The sequence below is a fragment of the Lissotriton helveticus genome, chromosome 7, assembly GCF_964261635.1.
Source record: "Lissotriton helveticus chromosome 7, aLisHel1.1, whole genome shotgun sequence".
Classification (NCBI taxonomy): domain Eukaryota; kingdom Metazoa; phylum Chordata; class Amphibia; order Caudata; family Salamandridae; genus Lissotriton; species Lissotriton helveticus.
The window spans coordinates 1,437,473,478-1,437,501,449 of NC_136068.1; the positions used below are offsets into that span (position 1 = coordinate 1,437,473,478).

General features: G+C 49.7%; 1 protein-coding gene across 3 annotated transcripts in view; it reads right to left on the reverse strand.

Moving 5' to 3' along the window:
• LOC144770337 (uncharacterized) overlaps window positions 1-27,972 on the reverse strand; it is a 210,812-nt gene that overhangs the window by 91,106 nt on the left and 91,734 nt on the right. For all 3 annotated transcript variants that reach the window (XM_078654778.1, XM_078654781.1, XM_078654779.1), the window contains exon 6: window positions 821-934. In XM_078654778.1, the coding sequence (XP_078510904.1) occupies window positions 821-934 (114 nt within the window). The remainder of the gene's footprint in view (window positions 1-820; window positions 935-27,972) is intronic.

Below are 27,972 nucleotides of genomic sequence, written 5' to 3' on the forward strand. Positions count from 1 at the left end.
TTTTGCATTTGTCACCCCGAGTGCGACGGGTATGCTCAGACGTGAGTCCCGTGCTCTCCATGCCACTGGAATCAAGCTATCCAGGCTGAAGAGGGATGAAAGCCCGAAACCGGTCCTTGGATGCTTGTTTCCAGTCCAGGGAGGACCTGGCTTAGCAGTTCAGGCTGGACTGTTCCCATGGGGCACAGGGTCAAGACTGATTTGCATATAACTGGGTTCAAACTGGAAAGGCATGGTGAGCAAAAAAACGATGGATTTAGGCCCACATCTCTGTACTGGGGTGAATGTATGACATTGTTCTGCATTCTGTCCATCACCTGTTGTTTTGCATTTGTCACCCCGAGTGGGACGGGTATGCTCAGACGTGAGTCCCGTGCTCTCCATGCCACTGGAATCAAGCTATCCAGGCTGAAGAGGGCTGAAAGCCAGAAACCGGTCCTTGGATGCTTGTTTCCAGTCCAGGGAGGGCCTGGCTTAGCAGTTCGGACTGGACTGTTCCCATGGGGCACAGGGTCAAGACTGATTTTCATATAGCTGGGTTAAAACTGGAAAGGCATGGTGAGCAAAAAAAACGATGGATTTAGGCCCAGATCTCTGTACTGGGGTGAATGTATGACATTGTTCTGCATTCTGTCCATCACCTGTTGTTTTGTAGTATATACAGAGCCAGCTTCCGACAGTGTCCTAAATTAAAGAGGCTAATGGGCTACTCCTCAGACCACATATGTGAGTATACCTAAGAAGCAGCAAGGAAGACAAATGAGACTGTGTTTATTTGAAGATACTAAATAGAGTGAGGTTAAGCACATTTCATACTCACGTGTTATTGGACTATTAACTATTTTACTCCTCTCAAATGGCAGAAAATCTGTGCAAAATGCCTCCTCTTCTTGTTTTACTCTCAATGAATAGACAGAGGTAACAACTGGATGGGCTGTTATGGAGCAAAAAAGAATACATTGGTAGCTATATTACCAAAGATAATATTTTAAGCTGCATGAAAACAAATAGCGACTCTGTGGAGGATGATACTTACCGGAGCTATCAAATCTCTTGCTGGACACAAAGCAATAGTGTTTCTTACAAACATCCGAGACTTCAAAGTAAATAGGTATTGTGACAACATGTTTTAAAGCAGCTATTTTAATATATGCATGCAACATAATCTCAACTATTCAATCCCAACAATGTGGAGAAAAAAACAAGAAAAGTTTCCCTAGCAACCGAGATCATCCAAGACCAGAGATGCCTTTACATTACTGGGTTTAAGAACCAGAAGTTGGACAGAGTAAGCACAAACTGCATGCTTTGAGGCTAGGTCAGCCTGGTAGCATAGGCACACCCTTTCTCCACAGTGTGCACATGAACCTTAGTTCAATGTTTAGATTACATACGAGATGATTATGAAAATGCAAACAGGAGTAACATGAAGGAGCCTGTGGCGTAGAGTTTCTTTGTTAATTAATCTCTTAAAATCGGTCACTCTTTACCCAAAAGACCATTTTATTTGCATAACTCTAAGACTGTTAGAAATATCACAGGCCAGAGGTAAGCTAAAAGTAAGCAGATTGTGAACCAAATCATGCATAACACCCACCAAGAATCTGACATCCTGAAAGAAATATTTCAAAAGAACATTAGCCCATATTGATGAAAATCAGATTTCTAGGAACACTTCAGGTCTCCGAAAATGTAGGAAATACAGTGTTACATTTAATGTGGATGACATGTTTTCTGCCAGAAAGCATGGGATTAATAACCCTCATTTGGATAACAAATCTGTTTCTGTCCCGCTTTATACAGATGATTGGGTTGTTATGGTTAGAAAGGCTAATGGCCTTGAAAAATTAACCACTCCCATGCTCATGACAAGCTCAGCTCGTCATGAGCCACGGTGGCCGTGTGCTCATGACCAGCTGAGCTCGTCATAACGGTCACAACGCTCGCACGTGGGGCTAATTCCCCCGCTGTGCTGAACGTTCCACAAAAACGGGTGTGGCCGTGACGAGCTTAGCTCATCATGAGCACGGGAGCGCTGTGCGCGCCCCCCTCCCCCAGCACAGCGGGGGAATCAGCCCCGCAGGCAAGGGGTTAATACATTGTTGTTGTTTTTTTAATGAACGGTTGTGATCCTAATACCAATCTATCTAAGGCTTATACAGTGGAACCCAGTGGTTTACTACCAATTCAGGCAGAAAAGAAGAGTGCTCCTATAGTTCCCATACAGAGCTAATCTTGTGGTTTTTATCAAAGGGCTCCACGTAGATCGGTCATCAAAAACAACCACCAAATAGGTATACATCTGGACCCTAGACAGCCTATTGCCCTAACATGAAAAGATGTCAACTTGGTCTTTTTGGGTCCCATCATCATTACCTGTGATTTACTATAGTTGGTAGAAAGATCTAAACCAGTCATATATCGCACAAAACCATCAAGCAGTGTCTGGAGACCTAGGGCTGTTCTTGCCATTAACACAGTGTCATCTGCATATATTGCAATGCAGGAATCTGGAGGGGACCTATTCGAGGGTAGTTCATCTGCTTATTATGTATTCTAGCTCTCAAGTCATTCACATACAGATGAACAAAAAAAGGGCCATTTTATACCCCTTTCTAACTCCATTCCCCCACCTAAAGGAGCTAGCACAAGACACATCTGCATTATATCGGACAACGGCCGTAGACAATCGCTGTATCTAAGCCAATATTCAGCTAAATATGCCAGAGCTTGGACCTATTCACCTTATCAATGGTGGAATACAGATCCATATATGTCATTAACAATGAACCTGGTTTTGTCACCGTATACTTGCCGATCAACAAGTAAAAATGTAAACACTAGTCACATGTACCCAGGCCCGATCGAAAGCCATATGGCAGATGAGATAAAACAGACCGATCTTCAGCCCATGATATGGCCCTTTCTAAGATCACCCTGCCCATTACCTTGACAACCAAGTCTATTAGGGAAATGGGCCTGTAGCAAGTGGGGAGGTCTCTAGAATCATTTTTATATGTGGGGATAATAATATTCTGGGACCATGAACACAGTAGCCTTGTGCTTACAACTAAATTCAATAATGGAGTTAGAATCGGGGCCCACAAACTTGGTGACATCTTAAACAGATTCGCGGGATCCAGTCTGACCGGTCATGCGTTCCATTGCTAGGGCAAACTCCTCCACATCAAATGTTAGGTAAGACTGTTGTAATACTGTAACTAGGGGCTCGCTCATGCGAAGAAACACAAACTGCAGGACCAAAATGCCCTCAAAGAGCTCAATCAGTTTCTCGAGGGGAATGAGGGAGGAAGCGGCATGAGCTCTGTTCCCGCTGAATAGATGGCAGTAAACTATCTTCCAAAATTGGCTACTATCAGCCTTAGTTGAGGCCTCCATCAGATCAAACCAAGAGTCCTCTCTAAGGTCACTTTTCATTCTCCAACGCCTTTTTGTACAATGCTACGCTTTTAGCGCAGACATTAACAAATTGTAGACGTCAGAACAATCTTTGTTGAATCATCTCGGCTTTTTGTGAAGCACCTTTTTGAGAGGAAGGTACAATCCGATTTTGATATCCGCCTGGATCTCATAATAAGCACTCTAAAAAGAACGGTCATCAAGATTTCCCAAGCACAAATCTAATTCCTTGCCCTTATCAAGCACGAGGCTCTTCAAGACGTCATTGGGGATGAACTTGGACCACTTTATTTGTCTAGCCTGATTGGTCACTTTACCGTCCAGCAGGGTTGTGGTACTTTGTAGAGGGTTGGGCTAAACAAATTACTAATACAAACAAAAATACAATAGTAAAACCGGTGATGCATATCAAAGGGGCCTAACCAATTTCGCAGCGATGCAAATTAAAAAAATAAAATCTAGTGTAGAATTCACACCATGCCCAACAAAAGTGGGTGGGAAGCTACCATCCAAATTTCGAAAAAATGTATTACCCAAAATAGCTCTCAAACAGGATCCTGCTCGACTATGCTCATGGTAAAGTTTCTTCACAATATATTTGAGTACAAGAATGAGGATATGGATGTATGTTAAAATCAACCACTAAAATAAACCCGGTTCTTTCGACAACCTAAAAATCAATGTCCAATAGCTGAGCCCGAAGTGTAAAAAGCATGTCACAAAAAGTGAAGCTCTTTGTTGCATTATATAAATTCAGACCACGAAATCACCAACCACGGATGAGGAAAACGAAATGGCTTGCGCATTAGGGGCATGGCGAGATTAAAGAAGGACTTATATGAATGTAGACAAAAAGATCCCTTTATCTATCATGACTGCTGGAGACAAATGTTGGCATCTTATATACAGAGGATACTCAGCTTCTCCTATCATTTGAGAAGAGAAAAACGAACATTCACTCCCACTTTTCGGATGGTATGAAAGAAATTTCATTGTGGATGATGGAGAACTTTCTCCAGTTAGACGCTGGTAAGACGGAGATTATGTTCTTTGGTAATGCTCAATCATTCCGGTCTCCAGAGTGGAGGCCTCTTGAGCTGGGTAGAGGTCACGTTGCTAAGACTATGGTTAAGAATCTCGGAGTCCGGTAAAATCAAAATGTCACTATGGGAGATCAGGAAGTGGCCACCTCTGGTTCTTGCTTCTACATGCTGAGCCTTCTGCGTAGTGTCTTTCCTCTTCTTCCACTCTCTGTGCGAAAAACACTTGTTTAGGTGCTGGTGATCAGTCGCCTGGACTATTGTAATGTTCTCTTGATTGCGGCAAGTGACTCACATTAAACAGACTCCAGGTGGTACAGAATACAGCTGCCCGACTTGTTAAGGAATTGCCAGCCTCTCCCTCCCCTCACCCTCCCCCTTCTGGGACAACTGCATTGGCTCCTTATACGTAAGAGAGTCAAGTTCAAGATCTGCTGTATTGTACATAAAGCTTTAAAAGGTAGAGGACTTGGTTATTTAATTGAAAAACGTATTCCCTACCAGCCAAGTAGATCTTTACGTTCGGGTGAAAAATCCCTGCTTGTGATTCCCCGCTTTAGGAAAGCTCGTACAGGTGGTAAAGCCTTCTTCTACCTAGCTCTCTACTATTGGAATCAACTTCCTTTCCACCTTCGGAAATGCTCATATTATCTTCCTTTTAGGAAACTTCTTAAAACTGAGATCTTCTCCAACTAATTCTCTCTGGCCTGTGCCATTCTTTCCTCTGCACAGAGATTCCCCTCTAGGGGGTGATTGAGGTGCTTTATAAATCAAATAAATATAGCCAATTGTGTTGATAGAATGTTATGCTATGTTAATGTGGCTTGTATAGCTTGCAGCTGCCCAGCAAAGGGGCGTCCCGGCGCTTGCAGCAAGGAAGTGTGAAACGCACAGTGATCAGAAATCATAGAGGCTGTCAGAAGTACCTAAGTTAGGCTGAAGGAAAAAGGAAAGTTTTAACAGCTTTCCTGAAAGCAAGTACACAGTCCATACCACGGATCTGTTCCGGCAGAGAATTCCACAGCCTCGCTGCCAGATAGCGAAAGGAACGACCTGCACTTAACCCGTGGAACAGCGACCAACTGCTGCCCTGCCGACCGCAGCCTGCACGTCGGAGCATACAGAGTGAGCAAATTGCTCAACAGGCTGGGACTAGCGAATTTCACAAACTTGAAAGATAGGCACAACGCCTTGAATTGAATCAGTTTCTCCATGGGAAGCCAATGCAGCATCCGGATGGTGTCAGCGGCTGAACAGACTCGCGGAAGGCCTACTAAGGCTCGGGCAGCGGCATTTTGGACACGTTGCATCCGACATATCTCTGCCTTATTTGCCCCAAGTAAGAGAGAGCTGGCATAGTCGAGGAGAGAAAGGATGGTAGCCTGTATAATCAGCTGACGTGTAGTAGAGGATGGTAATACGTGGAGGCGAAGCCAAGGCATTTTCTGATTTCCGCTGTGGCGAAGAGGCCGATAGAAGGGGTGCCCCACAGGCGGAAGATACTTTGAATGACTTCTTTGTGCAAAACCTATTCGGAGTGAACATACTGGACGCCTGTGAGGCGAGTTGCTATTACCTTCAGGTTCCAGGCTAAGAATCAATTCCTGATTGTATGGGCCTCTAGTGACAAGGGTCTAGACTTATTTATTTATAAAGTTTTATATAGCGCGAACAAGATCCCGAGGGATATCAGAGCGCTTTACAATAGGATGGGAAGAAGGACATAGATGCAAAATCAACATCAAGTAGGAGTAGAAAACAGGAATGATCGCATATTCAGTGACAGTTGCATACAAAAAGAAGGTGTGGTGCCCCCTGCTTGTTCAGGTAGTACATAGTGGTTATATTGTCCGTCTGAACAATTCTGAACAAGCAAGGTGTCCGTGGTAAATGATGGGTGAAAAGACTTTAGCTGTAATTGAACTGCACGTAGCTCAAGGCGATTGATATGGTATGACATCTCTCTCTGAGACCATGAGTCTCTAATATTACCCCTCCGAGTAGTGAGTCATCCATCTCAATGGTTTGAGATGGAACTTGTTGGTAAAACGGCATGCCTTGGAGGAGATTGTTTGGAGTACACCACAACTTGAGGGACTGTGTTGTATGTAAAGAAATTGTGATCCTGTCATCCCAGCTGCCCATCAGCTGGTCCCACTGATCCTCTAGACGATCCTGGAGGGGACGCATGTGAAGGCGAACAATGGAAGTGAGAAAAATGCAGGAGGCCATTGAGCCGAGAAGAGATAAGACTGCCCTTACTGATCGTTAAGCGTCGCTGCTCCGGAGGACACACCTTTGCGTGAATGGTGTCAATGGAGGCCCCTAAGTAGTGTAAAGTCTGGAGATCTCTTGAGAGATGATATGCAGGAGCCTCCGGACATGCCCGCGCTATCCTCCCTAATACAATCAAACACTCCCACTAAACAGGTTGCGCAAATATATGCCCTGACACAAGAGGAACAGCGATCAGGCGCCACGAAGGCGAGACTAGAATGGCAGAGGGACCTGGGCAGACCCATCGCTAAGTGGATGGCACAGACTTATACATTTTAAATATATTAACAGAGTATAGTATATCCCTGAAAGGCTCTTCAAATATGGACTGAATAAACAGCGGAGTGTCCCAGATGTAGTGAGGGTGTTGCTGGATTCATGCATGTGGAATGGCACGGTCCTAAAATAGTTGAATTCTGAAACACAGTAATCTGTGATTGGGCACCATTATTGGTTCTCTCTTACAACGGGACCCCATGCTAGCTCTTTTAGGTTGGGATAGGGAAGTGGAAATAGCAGACAGGAAATTGGCGGCCATTGGGCTCTTATTGTGCAGACGCTGAGTGGCAATGCATTGGGCTAGAGGTCCAACCCCTACCTTACCAGAGTGACATACAGACATGTTTTTTTGTAATACGCAGTCAGTTGTATGTAGCAAACTTCTACCGCCTCAAAGTCATCCTAAAATCACTGGGGGGCATATCAGGTGTAACTGATCGGGAAGAAGACGGGTGAACCCTGGGGAGATTAAGCAGGCACATGTCAACAGATGATTAAAACAAGCATTTGCAATGCAATAGGTCTCGCATTAGCAAGGTTTGAGCTAGTGGTATTGTAAATGACAATTTTTAGGTCGAGGGACCGTAGCTCTCACTGCGAAGCAGTGAGGACGGAGTCCCGAAGATTTAATGTTTTGGAGTTAGGGGGCTTGGAACCCGCCTCTCTCCTCCATTGGCTGGCTTCCTAAATGGAGGCCAGCCATTGGAGGAGGAGGGCGTCACTTCAATAAAGCCCCGTCTCTTTCGGATTCGGGGCGTGTTTTTTTGCGTTCTTTCGACTGTGACGTCATCCGTCACTTAGAACAGCCAAAACACGCCCTCGAATCCGAAATTTTCAGATGTTTGCGGCCGCCATTGTTGCCAGCCCGGCGCCGAGTCGCGGTGATGCAGATCGCACATGCTCCGGCACGAAACGGCAGATAGCGGCAGAGGGGGCTTCCGCCCAGCGCCTCGGAGCCCAGCTGCAGTCTTTTCCGCCCACACGTGATGCAAGGAGAAACAAACTGCTCCTGCCGCTTCCTTGCACACACGCTGTGCTGATTCAGAGGCTAGCGGCTTCTGCCGCTTTTCCACCCACAAGCGGTGCAAGGAATTGCACACGGCTCCTGCGCTTTCTGCACACACGCTGTGTTGACCACAAGGCCCATAGCTCCCGCCACCCGCCAGTGCCGAAGGGTCCCAGCACAGGAAAACGGCTGAGACTCCAAATCCAAACCTCTGATGTCTCTCCCACTGCAGTGGAGCCCAGCTGGGAATGGATCAATCGAAGGGAGGGTGAAAGGCCGGTTGGACACATGGAAAGAAGGAATGATGAAAGGGTGAGGGCGTCGCTTCCAGGGAGACCCGGGCACGCTCGATGTCACTTCAGGAAAGGTAGAAAGGAGGGTTCTTCGTGGCTCAGCCTTCAGAGCTGCAATCATGCTCAAAGGCAGTGACCACATCTAATAAATAATATCGTTGAATAGAGGAGTGTGAGGTACACACATACAAAAGAAAGAGGCTGACAAAACCCACACCTCTGGCAGAAGCGGGGCCGCCGGGCAGTGCCACCCACGAGGGGGTCATTTTCGAGCGTGTCACAGCGTCACACTGCTACAGTTCGAGACGGGTGAACACCGCACACTGCCACAACCCTCTGGGGGGGTCTATGCTGCTACCGGGGCCTCCGGGGTCAAAGGAGGCATGAAAGTGCGCCCTCACACCGTGGGCAGGAAGCGCTAGACGGGTGCATGAGGCGCTTTGTGACTCAGAGCAAAACCAAGAGCGCAGAGGGCGCAAACAATGAAGGGGTGTGGCGGGGTGGCATGCACGGACGGCCCGAGAGGGGCGTGGATAGACGGGGCTCATTCTTTCATTCATTCACTGAATTGTCTATTCAAGGAGTGATCTATGGTCCCTCTCACCCCGGGGGGGGGGGGGGCTGGGGCTGTGCCTGGCACACACATATGCGGTACAGTCTCCACACCTGCCCTTCTCCCTCCCCCCCACCAAGCACGTGGGTGCACTGCACCATCACCCCGCACTCCTAGCCCCTGCGCTGCGGGAAGCCTTCAAGGCGCGGGCGGAGACCACAACCCAAGAATTACTACTGTCAGCCTCGGCCCCTTCCCCCCGCCCGGCTGTGATAGGGGGCCGCTGACTGCAGGGATGCAGGAGCTGACGGGGCAGGATCGGGGTTGTCAGGCTCCATCCGAAATACTATACACGAGGAGGGCGGGAAAAACACCCGGCGCTGCAGATGGAAAACGGCCCTCTGTGCATCTGCAGGGCCTGGGAGAGGAGGAGGGGGGGTTTGAAGGGGGGGGGATGCTACCGGGGCTGGGTACGGGGTTCATAGCATGCTGCTATGCGGGTGCTACCAGGGCCGAACCACATAGTCCAGAGTATATCTTTCAATAAACTGAGTTACTATTATTTATCCACATTAAGCATATTTGGAACAAGCTAACAAGATGAGTGATTTAACAGATACACTGTAGCTTCTGAAACTGATTCAGTGAATACAGTTTCTCACTCATCGGTGGCGCCAGAGATATTTGAAGGGTGGTTGATGTACGTTTCAAGAAAGCAGTCCCTTATGTTATGAAACTCTTTACCTGTGTAAAGAGTTTCATAATTTAGGCACGTGTCTTAAGCAAGCCTGAGAAGTGGAGGATTCTTTCATGGAATGCTGGAACAGGGGGGTGTCAATTTTCCTGTTTTTTACCCCTCCAAGGCCCCTAAATTGGTCACTGATTTGTATATTGAAATAAGTTGTTAAATAACCATCACACCCTTCACATAGATGTGGGTGGAGAACACCTGCTGAATTTTCCCTGGAGGGGGTGAAATGCCTATAAATAATTGTGCATGTGAATTTGGTGCAAGGGCATTGCTGTAATTTAAGCCTGACAAAGCAAGTGAGTGATTTACTATTATTAGGTTTTCAGACTGTAGGGTTTACAGTTTAAAAACGTGCTTTAGTTGGTAGAATTGCCTACCTGCTCATTTTATTTTATCTAATACGAGCCTCAGGGACTTGCATGGTTGTCCACTTTGATCCCTGCCCCCTGGCTGTGCTTGCTTCCCTGCCCCCTGGCTGTGCTTGCTTCCCTATACAATAAGGGGCTCCCTGAGAGTGATGTAGGGCGAACCAGCAGGGGAAAGAAGCAAAAACAATCGAAAGAGAGGCTGCCCTATATGTTTAAATTCCTGGCTCCAATGAGTCCAATGATTTCAGTTGCGCAATTGTGAGCTCACTACATTTCAAGGCCGCACCACATCATGAACAAAACAGGAGATAGAAAGATACAAACATGATTTTATTTATTTTCTTTTTTCAGAGAATTCATTTTTTCTTTTAATTAGATTATAAAAAAACATTTTATATGACAAAGAGTTCAATCATACAAACAACCCCACATTACCCTAACCGTCATTCATTCAAATACAGGAATCACACATCAAACATATCCTCATACACACCATTCGATACATCCAATTTATAACAAACAGAACATCATAATCAAAACAAATCCCAAGGTTGTAAAATGCAGATACAGCACAATGCCGGAGACCCAAGGTGGTGGTCTCAGGGCAGAGAGTGGAAGCGCCAACGCGCTTTTCGGTGCCAGGCCCGATCTATGGCCGCACCTTCATCAGGGCAGATGCACGTAGGGAAATGAGGGGGCAGACAATAAACGAAAAGCAGCCAATCTATGATAGACAAGAGAGAATAAGGTGAGGGTTATGTAATCACCAGAGAATTCTTATCAAGGTTATTATCTCAAAGCATTTATATGATTCAAAATTACATACAGCTATTTTGCATATTAATATCAAGCTGATCCACGTTTGATTATAGAATACATTTTATTTCATAGCATGAGTAGTGAGCTCAACAGTTGCAAACAACAATGTATAACATAAAATTTCGCAAAATCCTCATCAGCCGGAGCTGGCCAAAATGGGATACCCTAGAGACAAGACTAAAAGTTCATAAGCACACATATATATACACACAACGAACAGTTTTTTTCTTCTTAAGATTGCACAAAAAACAGAGCTAGCACCGGAAACTCAGAAACTGTTCTCCCTTAGTTAGGAATAGGTTTGGTTTTGAACCCCGATTTCTCCGGCTTAATACCATGAACTTAATTCAATGAATGCCGCTAAAATAATTGTGTATGAGCGAGTGTGTTGTTTGATTTGTCTTGTGTTTAGCACACTGCCCTCCGGTGCTAGCTCTGTTTTTTGTGCAATCTTAAGAAGAAAAAAATTGTTCGTTGTGTATATATATGTGTGCTTATGAACTTTTAGTCTTGTCTCTAGGGTATCCCATTTTGGCCAGCTCCGGCTGATGAGGATTTTGCGAAATTTTATGTTATACATTGTTGTTTGCAACTGTTGAGCTCACTACTCATGCTATGAAATAAAATGTATTCTATAATCAAACGTGGATCAGCTTGATATTAATATGCAAAATAGCTGTATGTAATTTTGAATCATATAAATGCTTTGAGATAATAACCTTGATAAGAATTCTCTGGTGATTACATAACCCTCACCTTATTCTCTCTTGTCTATCATAGATTGGCTGCTTTTCGTTTATTGTCTGCCCCCTCATTTCCCTACGTGCATCTGCCCTGATGAAGGTGCGGCCATAGATCGGGCCTGGCACCGAAAAGCGCGTTGGCGCTTCCACTCTCTGCCCTGAGACCACCACCTTGGGTCTCCGGCATTGTGCTGTATCTGCATTTTACAACCTTGGGATTTGTTTTGATTATGATGTTCTGTTTGTTATAAATTGGATGTATCGAATGGTGTGTATGAGGATATGTTTGATGTGTGATTCCTGTATTTGAATGAATGACGGTTAGGGTAATGTGGGGTTGTTTGTATGATTGAACTCTTTGTCATATAAAATGTTTTTTTATAATCTAATTAAAAGAAAAAATGAATTCTCTGAAAAAAGAAAATAAATAAAATCATGTTTGAATCTTTCTATCTCCTGTTTTGTTCATGATGTGGTGTGGCCTTGAAATGTAGTGAGTTCACAATTGCGCAACTGAAATCATTGGACTCATTGGAGCCAGGAATTTACACATATAGGGCAGCCTCTCTTTCGATTGTTTGTGCTTGCTTCCCTGCCCCCTGGCTGTGCATGCTCCCCTGCCCCCTGGCTGTGCTTGCTCCCCTGCCCCCTGGCTGTGCTTGCTCCCCTGCCCCCTGGCTGTGCTTGCTCCTCTGCCCCCTGGTTCCCCTGCCCCCTCGCTGTGCTTGCTCCCCTGGCTGTGCTTGCTCCCCTGCCCCCTCGCTGTGCTTGCTTCTCTGCCCCCTCGCTGTGCTTGCTCTCCTGTATGTGTGTGTGGCTCTGGGTGTTGTGTGTGGCTCTGGGTGTTGTGTGTGGCTCTGGGTGTTGTGTGTGGCTCTGGGTGTTGTGTGTGGCTCTGGGTGTTGTGTGTGGCTCTGGGTGGGTGTGTGGGGCTGCGTGCGTGTGGCTCTGTGTGTGTGTGTGGCTGTGTGTGTGGGGCTGTGTGTGGCTGGGTGTGTGGGGCTGTGTGTGTGGGGCTGTGTGTGGCTCTGTGTGTGTGTGTGTGTGTGGCTGTGTGTGTAGCTGTGTGTGTGTGGCTCTGTGTGTGTGGCTCTGTGTGTGTGGCTCTGTGTGTGTGGCTCTGTGTGTGTGGCTCTGTGTGTGTGGCTCTGTGTGTGTGGCTGTGTGTGTGTGGCTGTGTGTGTGGCTGTGTGTGTGTGGCTGTGTGTGTGTGGCTGTGTGTGTGTGGCTGTGTGTGTGGCTGTGTGTGTGGCTGTGTGTGTGTGTGGCTCTGTGTGTGTGGCTCTGTGTGTGTGTGGCTCTGTGTGTGTGTGGCTCTATGTGTGTGTGGCTGTGTGTGTGTGTGTGGCTCTGTGTGTGTGTGTGGCTCTGTGTGTGTGTGTGGCTCTGTGTGTGTGTGTGTGGCTCTGTGTGTGTGTGTGGCTCTGTGTGTGTGTGTGGCTCTGTGTGTGTGTGGCTCTGTGTGTGTGTGGCTCTGTGTGTGTGTGGCTCTGTGTGTGTGTGGCTCTGTGTGTGTGTGGCTCTGTGTGTGTGTGGCTCTGTGTGTGTGTGGCTCTGTGTGTGTGTGGCTCTGTGTGTGTGTGGCTCTGTGTGTGTGGCTCTGTGTGTGTGTGGCTCTGTGTGTGTGTGTGGCTCTGTGTGTGTGTGGCTCTGTGTGTGTGTGTGGCTCTGTGTGTGTGTGTGGCTCTGTGTGTGTGTGTGTGGCTCTGTGTGTGTGTGTGTGTGGCTGTGTGTGTGTGTGGCTCTGTGTGTGTGTGGCTCTGTGTGTGTGTGTGGCTCTGTGTGTGTGTGGCTCTGTGTGTGTGTGGCTCTGTGTGTATGTCTGTGGCTCTGTGTGTATGTCTGTGGCTCTGTGTGGGTGGCTCTGTATGTGTATGGGGGGCTTTGTGTGTGGCTCTGTGTGGGTGTAAATGCAATAGGTCATGCATTTGCGAGCTATTAAGCTATTGGCATTGTAAATGACAATGCCATTTATTTACAATTTAAAAAAATTAAAAAAATGTCATGAGCAATGCCAATGCTCTACCTATAATAATGCCGAGACCATTGCATTGTAAATGCTTGTTTTATTTATGTGTTGGTTTTGAAAATAGCGAAATTAATAGCTTTGTCATTTACAATGCCAATAGTTGTAAGTTTCGCAAATGTGACACCTATAGCATTTGTACTGCAATATGTGTTGTATTTACGTGACTTATATGTATTGATATTACAAATAACAATGGCTTTTCATTTTTTTAAATAATTAATACTTAAATAAAAGTTATTGTAATTTACAATGGCAATAGCTTAAACGTTTGTAAATGACTTTTGTGAAGATTATGTTCAGTATATTTTATTGTGACGAAAATCAAAGAACAGAAGTGAAGGAATATGCTACTTACCAGTATGCATCTGTTCTTGGCATGTAGGGCTGCTGACATTTATATCTATGCATAGATCGCCGCCTAGTGTTGGGTCCGGATGATTGCACATTGTTGTCCTGGAAGAGTCTTCGAAGTATCACGAGATAGGTGGCTCCTCCCCTGGACTACAGTGCGCATGGGCATCCCCTCCATGCTCAGATTGTTTTTCGCCATTGTGGCAGAGATGGAGTATGATACAGTAAGTGATGACCATGCTTGAGAATAATATGGAGTGCTACAGCTGCGACAGGCACCGGGGAGGAGGGCGGGCGATATAAATGTCAGCAGCCCTACATGCCAAGAACAGATGCATACTGTTAAGTAGTGTTGGACAGGCCCCATGAAGGGCTCGCTCCCTCCCCGCAGGACAGGGCCCGGGTCCCGGCCTTCCAGGTACTACCCACAGAACAAACCCGCAACCCGTCCCCCATGGGACGCCTGCTCCCGGATGTCCCTGTGTCACGGGCCCGGGCCACCGTCAGCACCATTGCCCGGCCCAGCCGCCATCTTGGACACGGCACCACGCGGCCGCGCGGCCTCAGCCCGACCCCGACCCCGACATCCCGGCACCACCATCCACCCAGGAGGTGAACGGACCACTTGGCAGGTCAATGGGAGTAAGAAGTGTCGATGGCTCTCCCCCGCCAGGTGCCGAGCACCCCCAGCCTCCTCGGGCGCTGGCTCCACCCCCCTGCTGGGTGTCTGGACTCCCTCATCCCAGACCTCCTGACCTCCAAGAGCGAGGGTCCGGACATCAAAGGGCGCCAGACCTATAACTGAGGCAGCCCCAGGACAGGAAGGAGTTGTATCCTGGAGTCGAGAGACACCGCGACGAACTCATCCTTGACGGACTGCTGGCGCTGCCACAGCCCTGCCTCGTGAACTATTGTCCTGCCTGCTGGCGCTGCCGCGGCCCTCTGCAACCTTCATCCTCGTGGGACCTGCTGGCGCTGCCGCGGCCCGTCGTAACCTTCATCCTCGTTGGGACCTGCCGGCGCTGCCGCGGCCCGTTGCCACCTACGACCTCTTCGGGACCTGCTGGCGCTGCCGCGGCCCTCTGCAACCTTCCTCCTCGTTGGGACCTGCTGGCGCTGCCGCGGCCCGTTGCCACCTACGACCTCTTCGGGACCTGCTGGCGCTGCCGCGGTCTGACCCCTCCGAACACCGAGCTCGAGGATTGTGAGCTACCACCATTACCCCTCAGTACCTGTGGGTACCAAGACTGTCCCGCTACCCCCTTCCCCTACTAGAGACTAGAATTGAGAGGATCATCGTGTCCTGATCACCTTGTATCGTACTACCCTACTCCAAGAATTGCCTATAAAAGGTGTTGCCCTGATCTTCGTGTGGTGTCCATCTGTGGGGGGGGAAGTTACCTGTCTGTGCGATCGTTAGAGACGGTCCTCACTGGAGGCCTCTCCCTTGTGCTCGGCCGACGCTCCAGGTCCCCGTCTAACATTGGTGGCCAGCGGCGCGATCCGAACCAACGCGTACCGTACAGACAGGAACTCACCCTACGACTGAAACCACAATGACGACCAAAGAGAGCGGATCGGCAGAGAAGTTCCAGATGGAAAGGCTGGAAGAATACAACCACCGAGAGCTCAAACAATTTTGCATGGACTTAGGCATTGCTACCACCGGGCTAAGCACAAAAGAAGACTTCAAAAGCGCCCTAGAGGCCTGGACAGAGACGAATACCGCAACCCCCCGGGACCCCGTAGCCCCGGAAGTCAACACCACCCTGACGGAAGAACGGAGAACAGGCCCCTCCCGATAAGAGATCCAGGAGCGGGAAAAAAATAGATTACACGAGTTAGACTTGGCACGACTCAAATTAGACGGAGAATTGAAGCTGGCGGAACAAAAAATAAACTTAGAACACTTACGGCTCAGAGAAGAGCGAGAGGAAAAACAGAGACAGAAGGATCTCGAAGAAAAAAGACTGGCATACGAGCACGAGTGCAAACTAGCGGAGATAGAAATACGCAAACTGAACAAAAACCTAGGGGTGCCCGAGCCACCGCGCTCCCCGGGTACTACCGAGCAGAAGGTCCACATCCCCAAGGATGTGGTCCGAGAATATCACCGAAACGACGACATACAGCAGTGGTTCAAGGCCTATGAGATCGCCATGACTGCCCACCGGGTCGCTCGAAGTGACTGGGGAGCCGGTCTATGGGGGAGATTCGTCAATGAGGGCCGTGATGCCCTGCTGCAGCTTCCGGACCATCAAATGACGTCCTATGACCACATGAAGGCCGCCCTCCTCAGTCGATATGGGCTAACGCCCGAAATGTACCGCCAGAGGTTCCGCAACTGCACCCGGATCCCAGGTACAACGTGGTTGGAATACGTGAACTATTTCAGCCGGGCCTTCGAGGGATGGATCAAGGGTAACAACGTAACCACTTACGAACAACTCTTCAATCTCATTGTGTGGGAGCACCTCTCCAACAACTGCTTCGTCGAGCTCAGGCAGCACCTCCTCGACAGTAAATTGACTGACCCACGGCAGCTCGCCACCGAGGCTGACCGGTGGGAGAGCACCCGAGTGGCCCGGAGGGGGCCGAACGAGCAGAACAGAACCAACCAAGGTCATCATCGCCCCCGGGGAGGAGGTGGAGGACAGGGCCGGGGCAGAGACGCGGTCCCAGCCGCTCCCGCTAACGCCACCCCGCCCCCAGCGGGCCGGGGAAACCCCCCGATGCGCCCGGGGTTCCGAGCCAACGTGACGTGTCATCGATGCCAGCGAGTCGGCCACTATGCCAGTGACCCGACCTGCCCGAAGAACCAGGTTCCCGGGCCCCGCCAGGTGGCGGCCGCCGCCCTAGGAGAAGAACAAGTCTCCGAAGACTCTGAGGCCTACGAGTCGGAGCAGTGCGAGTGGGAACCCGCCGCCATGACCCTGGCATGCCTAGGAGGAAGAGACATGGTCCCGCGGACTCCCCTGCCCGCCAACACTCGGAAGTACAGCCAATGGGTGAGCATAAATGGGCGCAAGGCCGAGGCCCTGCGTGACACCGGGGCCAGTGTGACGGCCGTCCGTTGTCACCTGGTGACCCCAGAACAAATCCTGCCAAACGTGCTTTGCCCCGTCCGATCGGCAGATAACTCGGAGAGCCTGTGTCGGATGGCCTGCGTCCCCTTCGAATGGGGAGGAGTGTCCGGCATGCTGAAAGTAACTGTCCGCGACGATGCCCCCGTGGACTGCCTCCTGGGGAACGATCTTGAGAGCTCCCCGTGGGCAGCTGTTGAAAGAAGAGAGCATCTGGGGATGTTGGGTCTCCCGGACTGGGCGTGCGTGACCACCCGGTCCATGGCCACCCGCACCATCCCTGGACCAGAAGAACCCGAATGGGCAGCACCTCCGCCCTCGATCGCGCCAGAAGAGGACTTCCTCCAGACCGACCACCCGGACCCCACCACAGAGGGGTCCCCACAGCCCCCCGAGCTTCCCGACCTGGCTCAGTGGCGTCAAGAAGGGGGGCCCACCCAAGAACAATTCCGGCGGGAGCAAAAGACCTGCCCCTCCCTCGAGGGATTGCGACAGCAAGCGCTCGCCCAGGGCCAAGGAGACACCACCGGGGCCCACTGGGTTTATTGGGACAATGATCTCTTGTACAGCGAGCAGAGAATCGCAGAACTGGGGGCCGGGCGAGTGCTGGTGGTGCCCCTCCACTTCAGAGACTTCCTGTTGAACCTGGCCCATGATGTCCCCCTGGCTGGGCACCTGGGGCAAGACAAGACCTACCACCGCCTGGTGACTCACTTTTTTTGGCCCAGAATGAGAAATGACGTCTCCAACCACTGCCGGTCCTGCCCGACCCGCCAGGCCAGCGGGAAGAGCGGCCGCAAACTCAAGGCACCCCTGCAACCCTTCCCCGTGGTGACCACCCCGTTCGAAAGGGTGGGAATAGACATTGTGGGGCCCCTGGACCCCCGAACAGCACAGGGGCATCGCTTCATCCTGGTCCTGGTGGACCACGCTACACGCTATCCTGAGGCGGTCCCACTTCGTACTATAACAGCCCCAGTAGTGGGTCGAGCCTTAATGGGGATCTTCTCTCGAGTGGGCTTCCCCCGGGAAGTCGTCAGCGACAGGGGTACGAACTTTATCTCAAAGTATATGAAATCCCTCTGGCAGCAGTGCGGGGTCACTTACCGATTCACAACACCCTATCACCCCCAGGGGAACAGACTGGTCGAGCGGTTCAACCGCACTCTCAAGGGGATGATTATGGGGCTGGAAGAACCCCTACGCCGCCAGTGGGACGTGCTACTACCGTGCCTCCTCTTCGCCTACCGAGAAGTCCCCCAGAAGTCCCTCGGCTTCAGCCCCTTCGAACTCCTGTACGGACACCCCGTTCGCGGGCCTCTCAGCCTAGTGAAGGAGGAATGGGAAATGGCCCCCTAAAAACCCCTCCAGACGTCTACAAATACCTCCTGACCCTCCGCAATCAGACCCGGAAATTCCGGGAGATCGCTAAAGCCAATCTGGAGGCCAGTCGAGAGGACATGAAGAAGTGGTACGACCAACATGCCTCCTCCATCGAGTTTGAACCGGGTCAGCAGGTATGGGTGATGTCCCCCATCGAACCGTGTGCCTTGCAGGACAAATGGACGGGGCCCTTCAAGGTGATCGAGCGCAAGAGTCCCGTCACCTATCTCATCGACCTGGAGTCCCCCCGGAACCCCCTCCGGGTCCTCCACGCCAACAGACTCAAACCCCACTTCGTGCGCTCAGAGCTCAGCCTGCTGATGGCTACCGACAGTGGCGCAGAAGGAGACTCCGAGCCCCTCCCTGACCTACTGAGGACCCGGGAAAGAGATGGTTCGGTGGACGGGGTCCGACTCTCCGAGGCCCTGACCCCAGAGCAGCGTCAAGATTGCCGGGCCCTCCTGCTGCCGTTCGCAAACCTGTTCTCCCTCGCACCCGGAGTCACCTCCTGGTGCCTGCACGACGTGGACACGGGGGACAGTCCTCCTGTTCGACACCGGGCGTACCGAGTACCGGATCGGGTACGTACATGCATCCAAGAAGAAGTCTCCAAGATGCTCGCCCTCGGAGTCATCGAACCTTCGGACAGTCCCTGGGCCAGCCCGGTCGTCCTGGTCCCCAAGGCCGCGGCCCCGGGTACCACACCTGAACTCCGGTTCTGCATTGACTATCGGGGTCTGAACGCGGTCACCCGAACCGACGCTCACCCTATCCCCCGAGCAGATGAACTAGTCGACCGCATGGGGGCAGCCTGCTACCTAAGCATCTTCGACCTGACAGCGGGCTACTGGCAGATCGGCCTCACCCCCAGAGCCCAAGAACGTTCCGCTTTCTCCACCCCGGATGGGCACTACCATTTCAGAGTGATGCCCTTCGGCATGAAGAACGCTCCAGCCACTTTTCAAAGACTGGTGAACCAGGTATTGGCGGGCCTCGAAGAATTCAGCGCCGCCTACCTGGACGACATCGCGGTATACAGCCGCCACTGGACAGACCACCTCCACCACCTCAGAGAGGTCCTGCAGGCCCTCCAACAGGCCGGCCTCACCATAAAGGCCAGCAAGTGCCAAATCGGCCAGGGGTCCGTGACCTACCTCGGACACCAAGTGGGGAGCGGTCTGGTGGCCCCCCTCCAACTCAAGGTAGCTGCCATTCAGTCCTGGCAACCCCCCGAAACACAAACCGAGGTCCGAGCCTTCCTGGGGCTCACCGGATACTACCGGCGGTTTGTAAGGGACTATGGCAGCATTGTGGGGCCCCTCACGGAACTCACGTCTAAGAACCACCCAAAAAGAGTCAACTGGACTCCCGACTGTCAAGCAGCCTTCGAGACGCTGAAGGCCGCCATGTGCACCGCTCCTGTGCTCCAGGCCCCCGACTACAGCCGCGAGTTCATCGTGCAGACCGATGCCTCCGACCATGGTATTGGGGCCGTCCTCTCCCAACTGAACCCCGAAGGAGTGGACCAACCAGTGGCCTTCATCAGCAGACGCCTACTGCCCCGAGAACAGCGCTGGAGCACCATTAAGCGAGAGGCCTTCGCAGTGGTATGGGCCCTCAAGAAGCTCCGGCCGTACCTCTTCGGAACCCATTTCCGGGTACAGACAGATCATCGGCCCCTGCAATGGCTCATGCAGATGCAGGGGGAGAACCCCAAGCTATTGCGATGGTCCATCTCCCTGCAGGGGATGGACTTCACTGTGGAGCATCGCCCTGGTCAAGACCACGCCAACGCGGACGGCCTGTCCCGCTTTTTCCGCCTCGACGAGGAAAGTCCCCAAGAAGATGGGTGACTCTCCCCGCCTTCAGCTGGGGGGGACGCATGTTGGACAGGCCCCATGAAGGGCTCGCTCCCTCCCCGCAGGACAGGGCCCGGTTCCCGGCCTTCCAGGTACTACCCACAGAACAAACCCGCAACCCGTCCCCCATGGGACGCCTGCTCCCGGATGTCCCTGTGTCACGGGCCCGGGCCACCGTCAGCACCATTGCCCGGTCCAGCCGCCATCTTGGACACGGCACCACGCGGCCGCGCGGCCTCAGCCCGACCCCGACCCCGACCCTGGGCCGGGCCTGGCCAGGCCCCGACATCCCGGCACCACCATCCACCCAGGAGGTGAACGGACCACTTGGCAGGTCAATGGGAGTAAGAAGTGTCGATGGCTCACCCCCGCCAGGTGCCGAGCACCCCCAGCCTCCTCAGGCGCTGGCTCCACCCCCCTGCTGGGTGTCTGGACTCCCTCATACCAGACCTCCCGACCTCCAAGAGCGAGGGTCCGGACATCAAAGGGCGCCAGACCTATAACTGAGGCAGCCCCAGGACAGGAAGGAGTTGTATCCTGGAGTCGAGAGACACCGCGACGAACTCATCCTTGACGGACTGCTGGCGCTGCCACAGCCCTGCCTCGTGAACTATTGTCCTGCCTGCTGGCGCTGCCGCGGCCCTCTGCAACCTTCATCCTCGTGGGACCTGCTGGCGCTGCCGCGGCCCGTCGTAACCTTCATCCTCGTTGGGACCTGCCGGCGCTGCCGCGGCCCGTTGCCACCTACGACCTCTTCGGGACCTGCTGGCGCTGCCGCGGCCCTCTGCAACCTTCCTCCTCGTTGGGACCTGCTGGCGCTGCCGCGGCCCGTTGCCACCTACGACCTCTTCGGGACCTGCTGGCGCTGCCGCGGTCTGACCCCTCCGAACACCGAGCTCGAGGATTGTGAGCTACCACCATTACCCCTCAGTACCTGTGGGTACCAAGACTGTCCCGCTACCCCCTTCCCCTACTAGAGACTAGAATTGAGAGGATCATCGTGTCCTGATCACCTTGTATCGTACTACCCTACTCCAAGAATTGCCTATAAAAGGTGTTGCCCTGATCTTCGTGTGGTGTCCATCTGTGGGGGGGGAAGTTACCTGTCTGTGCGATCGTTAGAGACGGTCCTCACTGGAGGCCTCTCCCTTGTGCTCGGCCGACCCTCCAGGTCCCCGTCTAACAAGTAGCATATTCCGTTCGAGGCATGTGGGCTGCTGAATTTATATCTATGCATAGAATAAATAGTAGTACCCTCCTTAACGGCGGTTGCCCGTGCCAGCTGCAGCAGTCTGAAAAAGAGTTCTGAGAACAGCCTGACCTACAGCAGCTTGCTGTTTGGAGTGTACATCCACGCAGAAATGTTTGGTGAATGTGTGTATGGTGGTCCATGTGGCTGCTCTATATATATCCTCTAGAGGAATGTTACCTAGGAAAGCCATGGATGCCCCTAACTTGCGTGTGGAATGCGCTCTTGGGGGAACTGTTAATGTGCGTTTAGCCTTTTGATAACAGATCTGGATGCACTTAACAATCCATCTGGCTATACCGGATTTCGAAATTGGGTTGCCTTTGTGCTGTAGAGAGAAGGCAACACACAGTTGCTTAGTTTTTCTGAAATCTTTAGTTCTGTCTATGTCATACAGGAGAGCCCTCTTAACATCTAGTGTGTGTAGTGCTCTGTCTGCCACTGAATCAGGATTTGGGAAGAATACTGGTAGTTCAATAGTTTGGTTAATGTGGAACTGTGAAACTACTTTAGGCATAAATTTAGGGTTGGTGTGCAGCACCACCCTATTAGCATGAATCTGAATGAAAGGCTCCTGAATAGTGAGGGCTTGCAGCTCACTAACCCGTCTTAGCGATGTGATCGCTACCAGAAAAGCCACTTTCCATGTCAGAAATTGTATCTCACAAGAGTGAAGAGGTTCAAATGGTGGACCCATGAGCCTGGTGAGAACTATGTTGAGATTCCAGACAGGCGAAGGCGGGTGTCTTGGAGGAATTACCCTTTTGGGTCCCTCCATAAAAGCTTTAATGGCAGGCACTTTGAAAAGGGAAAGGTGCTGTCTGTTCTGAAGATAAGCTGCCATTGCAGCTAAATGTATCCTGATGGAACTATATGCCAGATTGCATCTGTATAGGTGCAATAAATAACATATGATGTTTTGCGTTGATGCATCTAGCGGATTTATGTTATTATTGGAACAATAGATGACAAAACGCTTCCATTTTGCCGCATAACACGTCCTGGTTGTAGGGCGCCAAGCCTCCTTGATGATGGCCATACAGTCAGGGGGCAGATCTAGGTAGCCAAACTCTATGACCTCAGGAGCCATATTGCAAGGTTCAACTGTTGCGGATCTGGGTGCTGAATGTCTCCATGGCTCTGAGTGAGGAGACTGGGTGTGAGTCTTAGTCGCTGGTGGGGCACCACTGAAAGTTCTAGGAACGTGGTGTACCATGCTTGTCTCGCCCACGTTGGAGCAAACAAGATAAGGGTCATGGAGTGCTGCCTCAGTTTGCGCGCCAACAGCGGTATGAGCGGTACTGGTGGAAAAGCGTACGCAAATCTGTTCGACCAGTTCATCCATATCGCATTGCCCCGAGACTGCGGGTGTGGGAACCTGGCGGCGAAGGTGTGGCATTTTGCGTTTTCTTGTGTGGCGAATAGGTCTATCTCTGGATGACCCCACTGCTGGAAATACGGTTGTAGCACTGAGGGATGTATCTCCCACGCGTGCATTTGATGGCTGTGTCTGCTGAGCACGTCCAAAACAAGAGAGTAGGCACGGCGCACTGCGTTTGTGTACACAATGGTTGAATATAGTTTGAGATAGTTTAGGGGGAGTCAAGGTGCTCCTGCAGGTGACGCAACTGTCCTGATGCGTCTAAATAACTGAAAAGTTGAGTGCGCTACTGGGGCGTAGGCGCATCCCTGCGTACCGGGCACACTTATCTGGTTCTGTGTGAGTAAACACAACTGATTCCACAAATGTTCAATAAAAAGTTTCAAAGTATCAGATTACTCGTTTTATTTTTGAATGTTCATTTTTGGAAGTTTTTTACTTTCTTCGTGTAAATCATTAGACAATCAATTTCGTCGACATGATTACAGATTTGAACTCTAAAGACGACCGCATTGAATTTACGTGGAACATTGACAGCCAGGAAATAACATTCCTTGACGTACTCATAAAACTTACCTCTCATGGTATTCAGACTGATTTGTTTCGAAAACCCACCGACCGAAACAATACCCTACTATGCAGTAATTTTCATCAAAACTCTCTGAAAAGGCAGTGCGCCGTGCCTACTCTCTTGTTTTGAATCCACTTTCACTGCCCACAGGCAGGCGGCACGCACTTACTTTATTGCTCAAAATGCAATACGAGGAAATCTCAAAATCAACGGAAGCTCGAGCTGACTCTTTAGCATTTGACACAGAAGCAACAAAGAGGATTTATGCATTAATCAATGAGGATTTAACCCAAACAACTTCGAACAGAACGAAAGAACAATGTATCAAGCAACTGTTATACCTGTCAAAACGTCGCATAAACCAAAAACTCCACGCCAATACTTTGATTAAGTATCATAAAACACTCCGCATTCCCCGAGGCCTACGGATCGCCCTGAAACAGTCTTTGTGTAAGAACTCAAAAGCGTTCCAGGAGAGATGGAACGCAATTCTCAACAAATGTAGTCTGGACCCGATATTATTAATTGTGGAGGAATTGTCAGAAATCCTAACTGAACTAACACATGAGATCGACACCATCGAAAACGAATTGAAGGAATCAATCACCCCTGAAGAACTCTCAACAACCTTAGAAGACATTAATAAACAACTGGACAGACACCAAAGAAATCAACGAGCGCAAAATACGCAAATTCCGCCGGGACACCCTGGATTATAAGTTGGGGGAGGTGTATACTTGGGCGGATGTCTACGCCCAACGCGGAAGGAACCCAAACACTGACACCTCATCCTCTGGGAGTGACACTACCAGCCGGCCACCGAAAGGAACTCCAACCGGACCACCGACCTCCACGGATCCACCTAGGGACAGATCCATTCTACCCACACAGAACACCAGTTTAACCACCATCGAGCCTTTTTTAAAGGTAGGCCCAGACAGAACAGACGACCCAGACGGGGCAAAAGGGCAGGAAAAAGAAAAAAGCAACCAACAACTTTGGAAGACCAAACCGAAAACCAGGAAGAATCGCTAGTGATCAACATTTCGGACACCAACCTTACAAGCCACGAAACCAGGATCCTCCAAAAGGGCATGTCATTCATCCCCACAAGCAACGCCAACTTACTGGAGTTAGAAGTAAGCACCTTTAAACTCACTAGAAAGTTACGGCTGAAACATTTCTTTGAAAGAGTTTTAGAACCTCCAAAAGAGACAAAACCAGACTTACTTTTGGGCCTACGACCTTCCAGCAGCTACATACCTCCGAGCAGCCATAAAAGCGTCGACACATTCGAGACTTTGGTAAAACAGGACATTTCTAAAATCAACTTCAGGAAGAGAACCTGCAAAAACATCACGAACAAGGACATGGATGCCTTAAGGAACATCGCCGATAACCCTTTCATCAAATGTCTCAAAGCGGACAAGGGTGGGGCCCTCGTCATCCTCAACACACATCTGTACAACCGGCGTATAACGGAACATGTTATGGACTCCACCACCTACCTACTACTAGGTGGCAACCCCACCAGTGAATATAAAATCGAGTTGTCTAAAATCATTGATAAAGCATTAGAAGACGATACCATCGATGATAGAACAAAAAGGTATTTGACAGTAGAACATCCTAGGAGCCCTACTATCACCATGTTGCCAAAAATACACAAGAACCTTATGGACCCTCCATTCCGCCCAATCGTCTCTACCAGAGGATCGATACATGAACCTAGAGGCAAGTTTATTGATCGATATTTGCAACCCATAGTCTTGAGGTTGGATAGCTACATAAAAGACACTACAGAGTTTCTAAATAAATTGGCATCAATCGAAATAAATGAGGATGAGAAACTGCTGTTATGTACTGCTGATGTAAAAAGTCTGTACACTTCTATTCCCCATGAAGGAGGAATCAACGCAGTAGAACAAGCCTTACTTCAATCCGACATTGCTGACCCCTTGAAAATGTTTATCCTGGAACTGATGGTATTCACTCTATATCCCAGCTATTTCTCTTTCGAACAGAAATGGTATCTACAAATGTCCGGAATGGCTATGGGCAATTGCGCTGCTCCCACATACGCCAATATCTACATGGGCAATTTTGAACTCAACAACATCTACAGGAATAAACACTGGACGGACAATTTAAAACTTTACGTACGCTACATTGACGACTTGTTCTTCATCTGGAAAGATTCCCGAGAAAACCTGGAACTCGCACTCACAGATTTGAACTCTAAAGACGACCGCATTGAATTTACGTGGAACATTGACAGCCAGGAAATAACATTCCTTGACGTACTCATAAAACTTACCTCTCATGGTATTCAGACTGATTTGTTTCGAAAACCCACCGACCGAAACAATACCCTACTATACAGTAGTTTTCATCAAAACTCTCTGAAAAGGCACTTACCATTCAGCCAGATGCTAAGAGTCACACGCATAGTATCTGATCCCAATACCAGAATGGACCAAATCAAATCCATGGCATCAAGATTTCTCAACAGAGGATATCCAGAGGACATCATCAAGGAGGCCATAGATAGAACTTCCTCAATATCGCGCTCAGAAGCTCTTAAGAGCACTAAAAAAACTGACAATCAAAGGATGGTTCTTGTCTCCAAACACTCCACCGTCAGTAAATCTTTCAAGAATATCATCTTAAAACATTGGCGCATCCTGTCCTCCGAACCAGACTTCGGGGACCTTTTCAAGGAAACTCCTATTTTTGCCTACAATCGCCCTATGAACATCAAAGAGATTCTGTCGAGAACCACTACTGTATCCATGAAACATACAGGGACACGTCCCTGTCACCACTGCAACAACTGCAATAACATTATCAGAGGCGACAACATCAATCACCCCATGAGGGGTTTCAACATCAAATTAAAAGTAGACGCCATATGCGATTCCACAAATCTCATCTACCTTCTCAAATGTCCTTGCGGAAAAATCTATGTTGGCAAAACCAGCAGAAAAATAAAAATCCGTTTGAATGAACACAAGTCAAACATACGAACTAAAAATGTCAAATCCAGTGTGGCAATCCACTTTAATGAAGCCAATCACAACGTGGCTCAATTGAAGTACTTGGTTCTCGAAATTGTTCCAAAAACCGAAGGAAGAGACAACAACAAGACCCTCCTACAAAGGGAGACAGCATGGATTTACAGACTTCAGTCACAGAAGCCTTTTGGTCTCAACGACCGGACTGAATTAAGCTGTTATCTTTAATACCCCCACGGGTACTTTCTTGGTACATTGTATCCCAGTTTTGTTGGTTATGTTTACTTTTTGCCATTATTTATCCTATTCCTTCATTGTGTCCCACACCTTTCCAATATGGCCGCCCTGTTCTGCCCCCATTCCTGTAGTCCCTCACCGGTTTCCATCACCCTTCCACCTTTTCCTGGAACTCCGCGTTCACCCCGCGAAGTCCCCGGAATTCGAAATCAGACCCGGCCGACACGCTTCACCAGCGCTGTCAAAGTAAGTCTTGTTGTGAAACCCCTGCCACCTGCCTTCACCCTTCCTTCCCAAACTCCCTCATTCTGAACGGGCTTTCCGTTACCTTTTTTCAGCGTCACGTTAACATTGATCCGAAGACTACCACGTAAGTCTCGACCTGTTTTGAACCCGCTGGTTTCATTTAGCTTAAATAACCCTCCCCGTTCATCCTCCCTATACCCAGACGGCGAGCCGTTTTAGATTCCCTACCGACTCACACCCTTATCTTTCACCTCCCCGTTCCCACCTACCTTCACCATTCCCCATGCCCACGGCCATACACTGTTTGCGAGACCACCAGATGTTTTATAGTTTATGTGGACGCATGCGGTTGATTTACACACGCACCAACTGTTAATTTAATAGGATGTTTCAATTGTATTTTTGGCATAATCATTGATTTGAGTTACTTTTCACTCTTTGTTGCAGCGCTCCTTGAGAAAGCACTTCTCAAGTCCGAAATGCATTGGAGCATTTCCAATTCACTGTAATCATGTCGACGAAATTGATTGTCTAATGATTTACACGAAGAAAGTAAAAAACTTCCAAAAATGAACATTCAAAAATAAAACGAGTAATCTGATACTTTGAAACTTTTTATTGAACATTTGTGGAATCAGTTGTGTTTACTCACACAGAACCAGATAAGTGTGCCCGGTACGCAGGGATGCGCCTACGCCCCAGTAGCGCACTCAACTTTTCTGCTGAGCACGTCCGCCATCTGGTTGTCCTTGCCTGGGAGGTGTTCCGCCATGAGGAACATGTTACTTTGAATGGCCCACTTCCACATGCACTGTGCTAGGTGTGACAATTGTGGAGAGTGTGTCCCTCCCTGTTTCTGGATGTAATACATTGCAGTCATGTTGTCCGTCCGGATCAGCACGACTTTGTTGCACAAATGCAACTTGAATGCCTTCATTGCCATGAAGATTGGCATCAGTTCTAGTAGGTTGATGTGCATCTTCTGCTGCTGTGTTGTCCACAGTCCCTGCACCGTGTAAT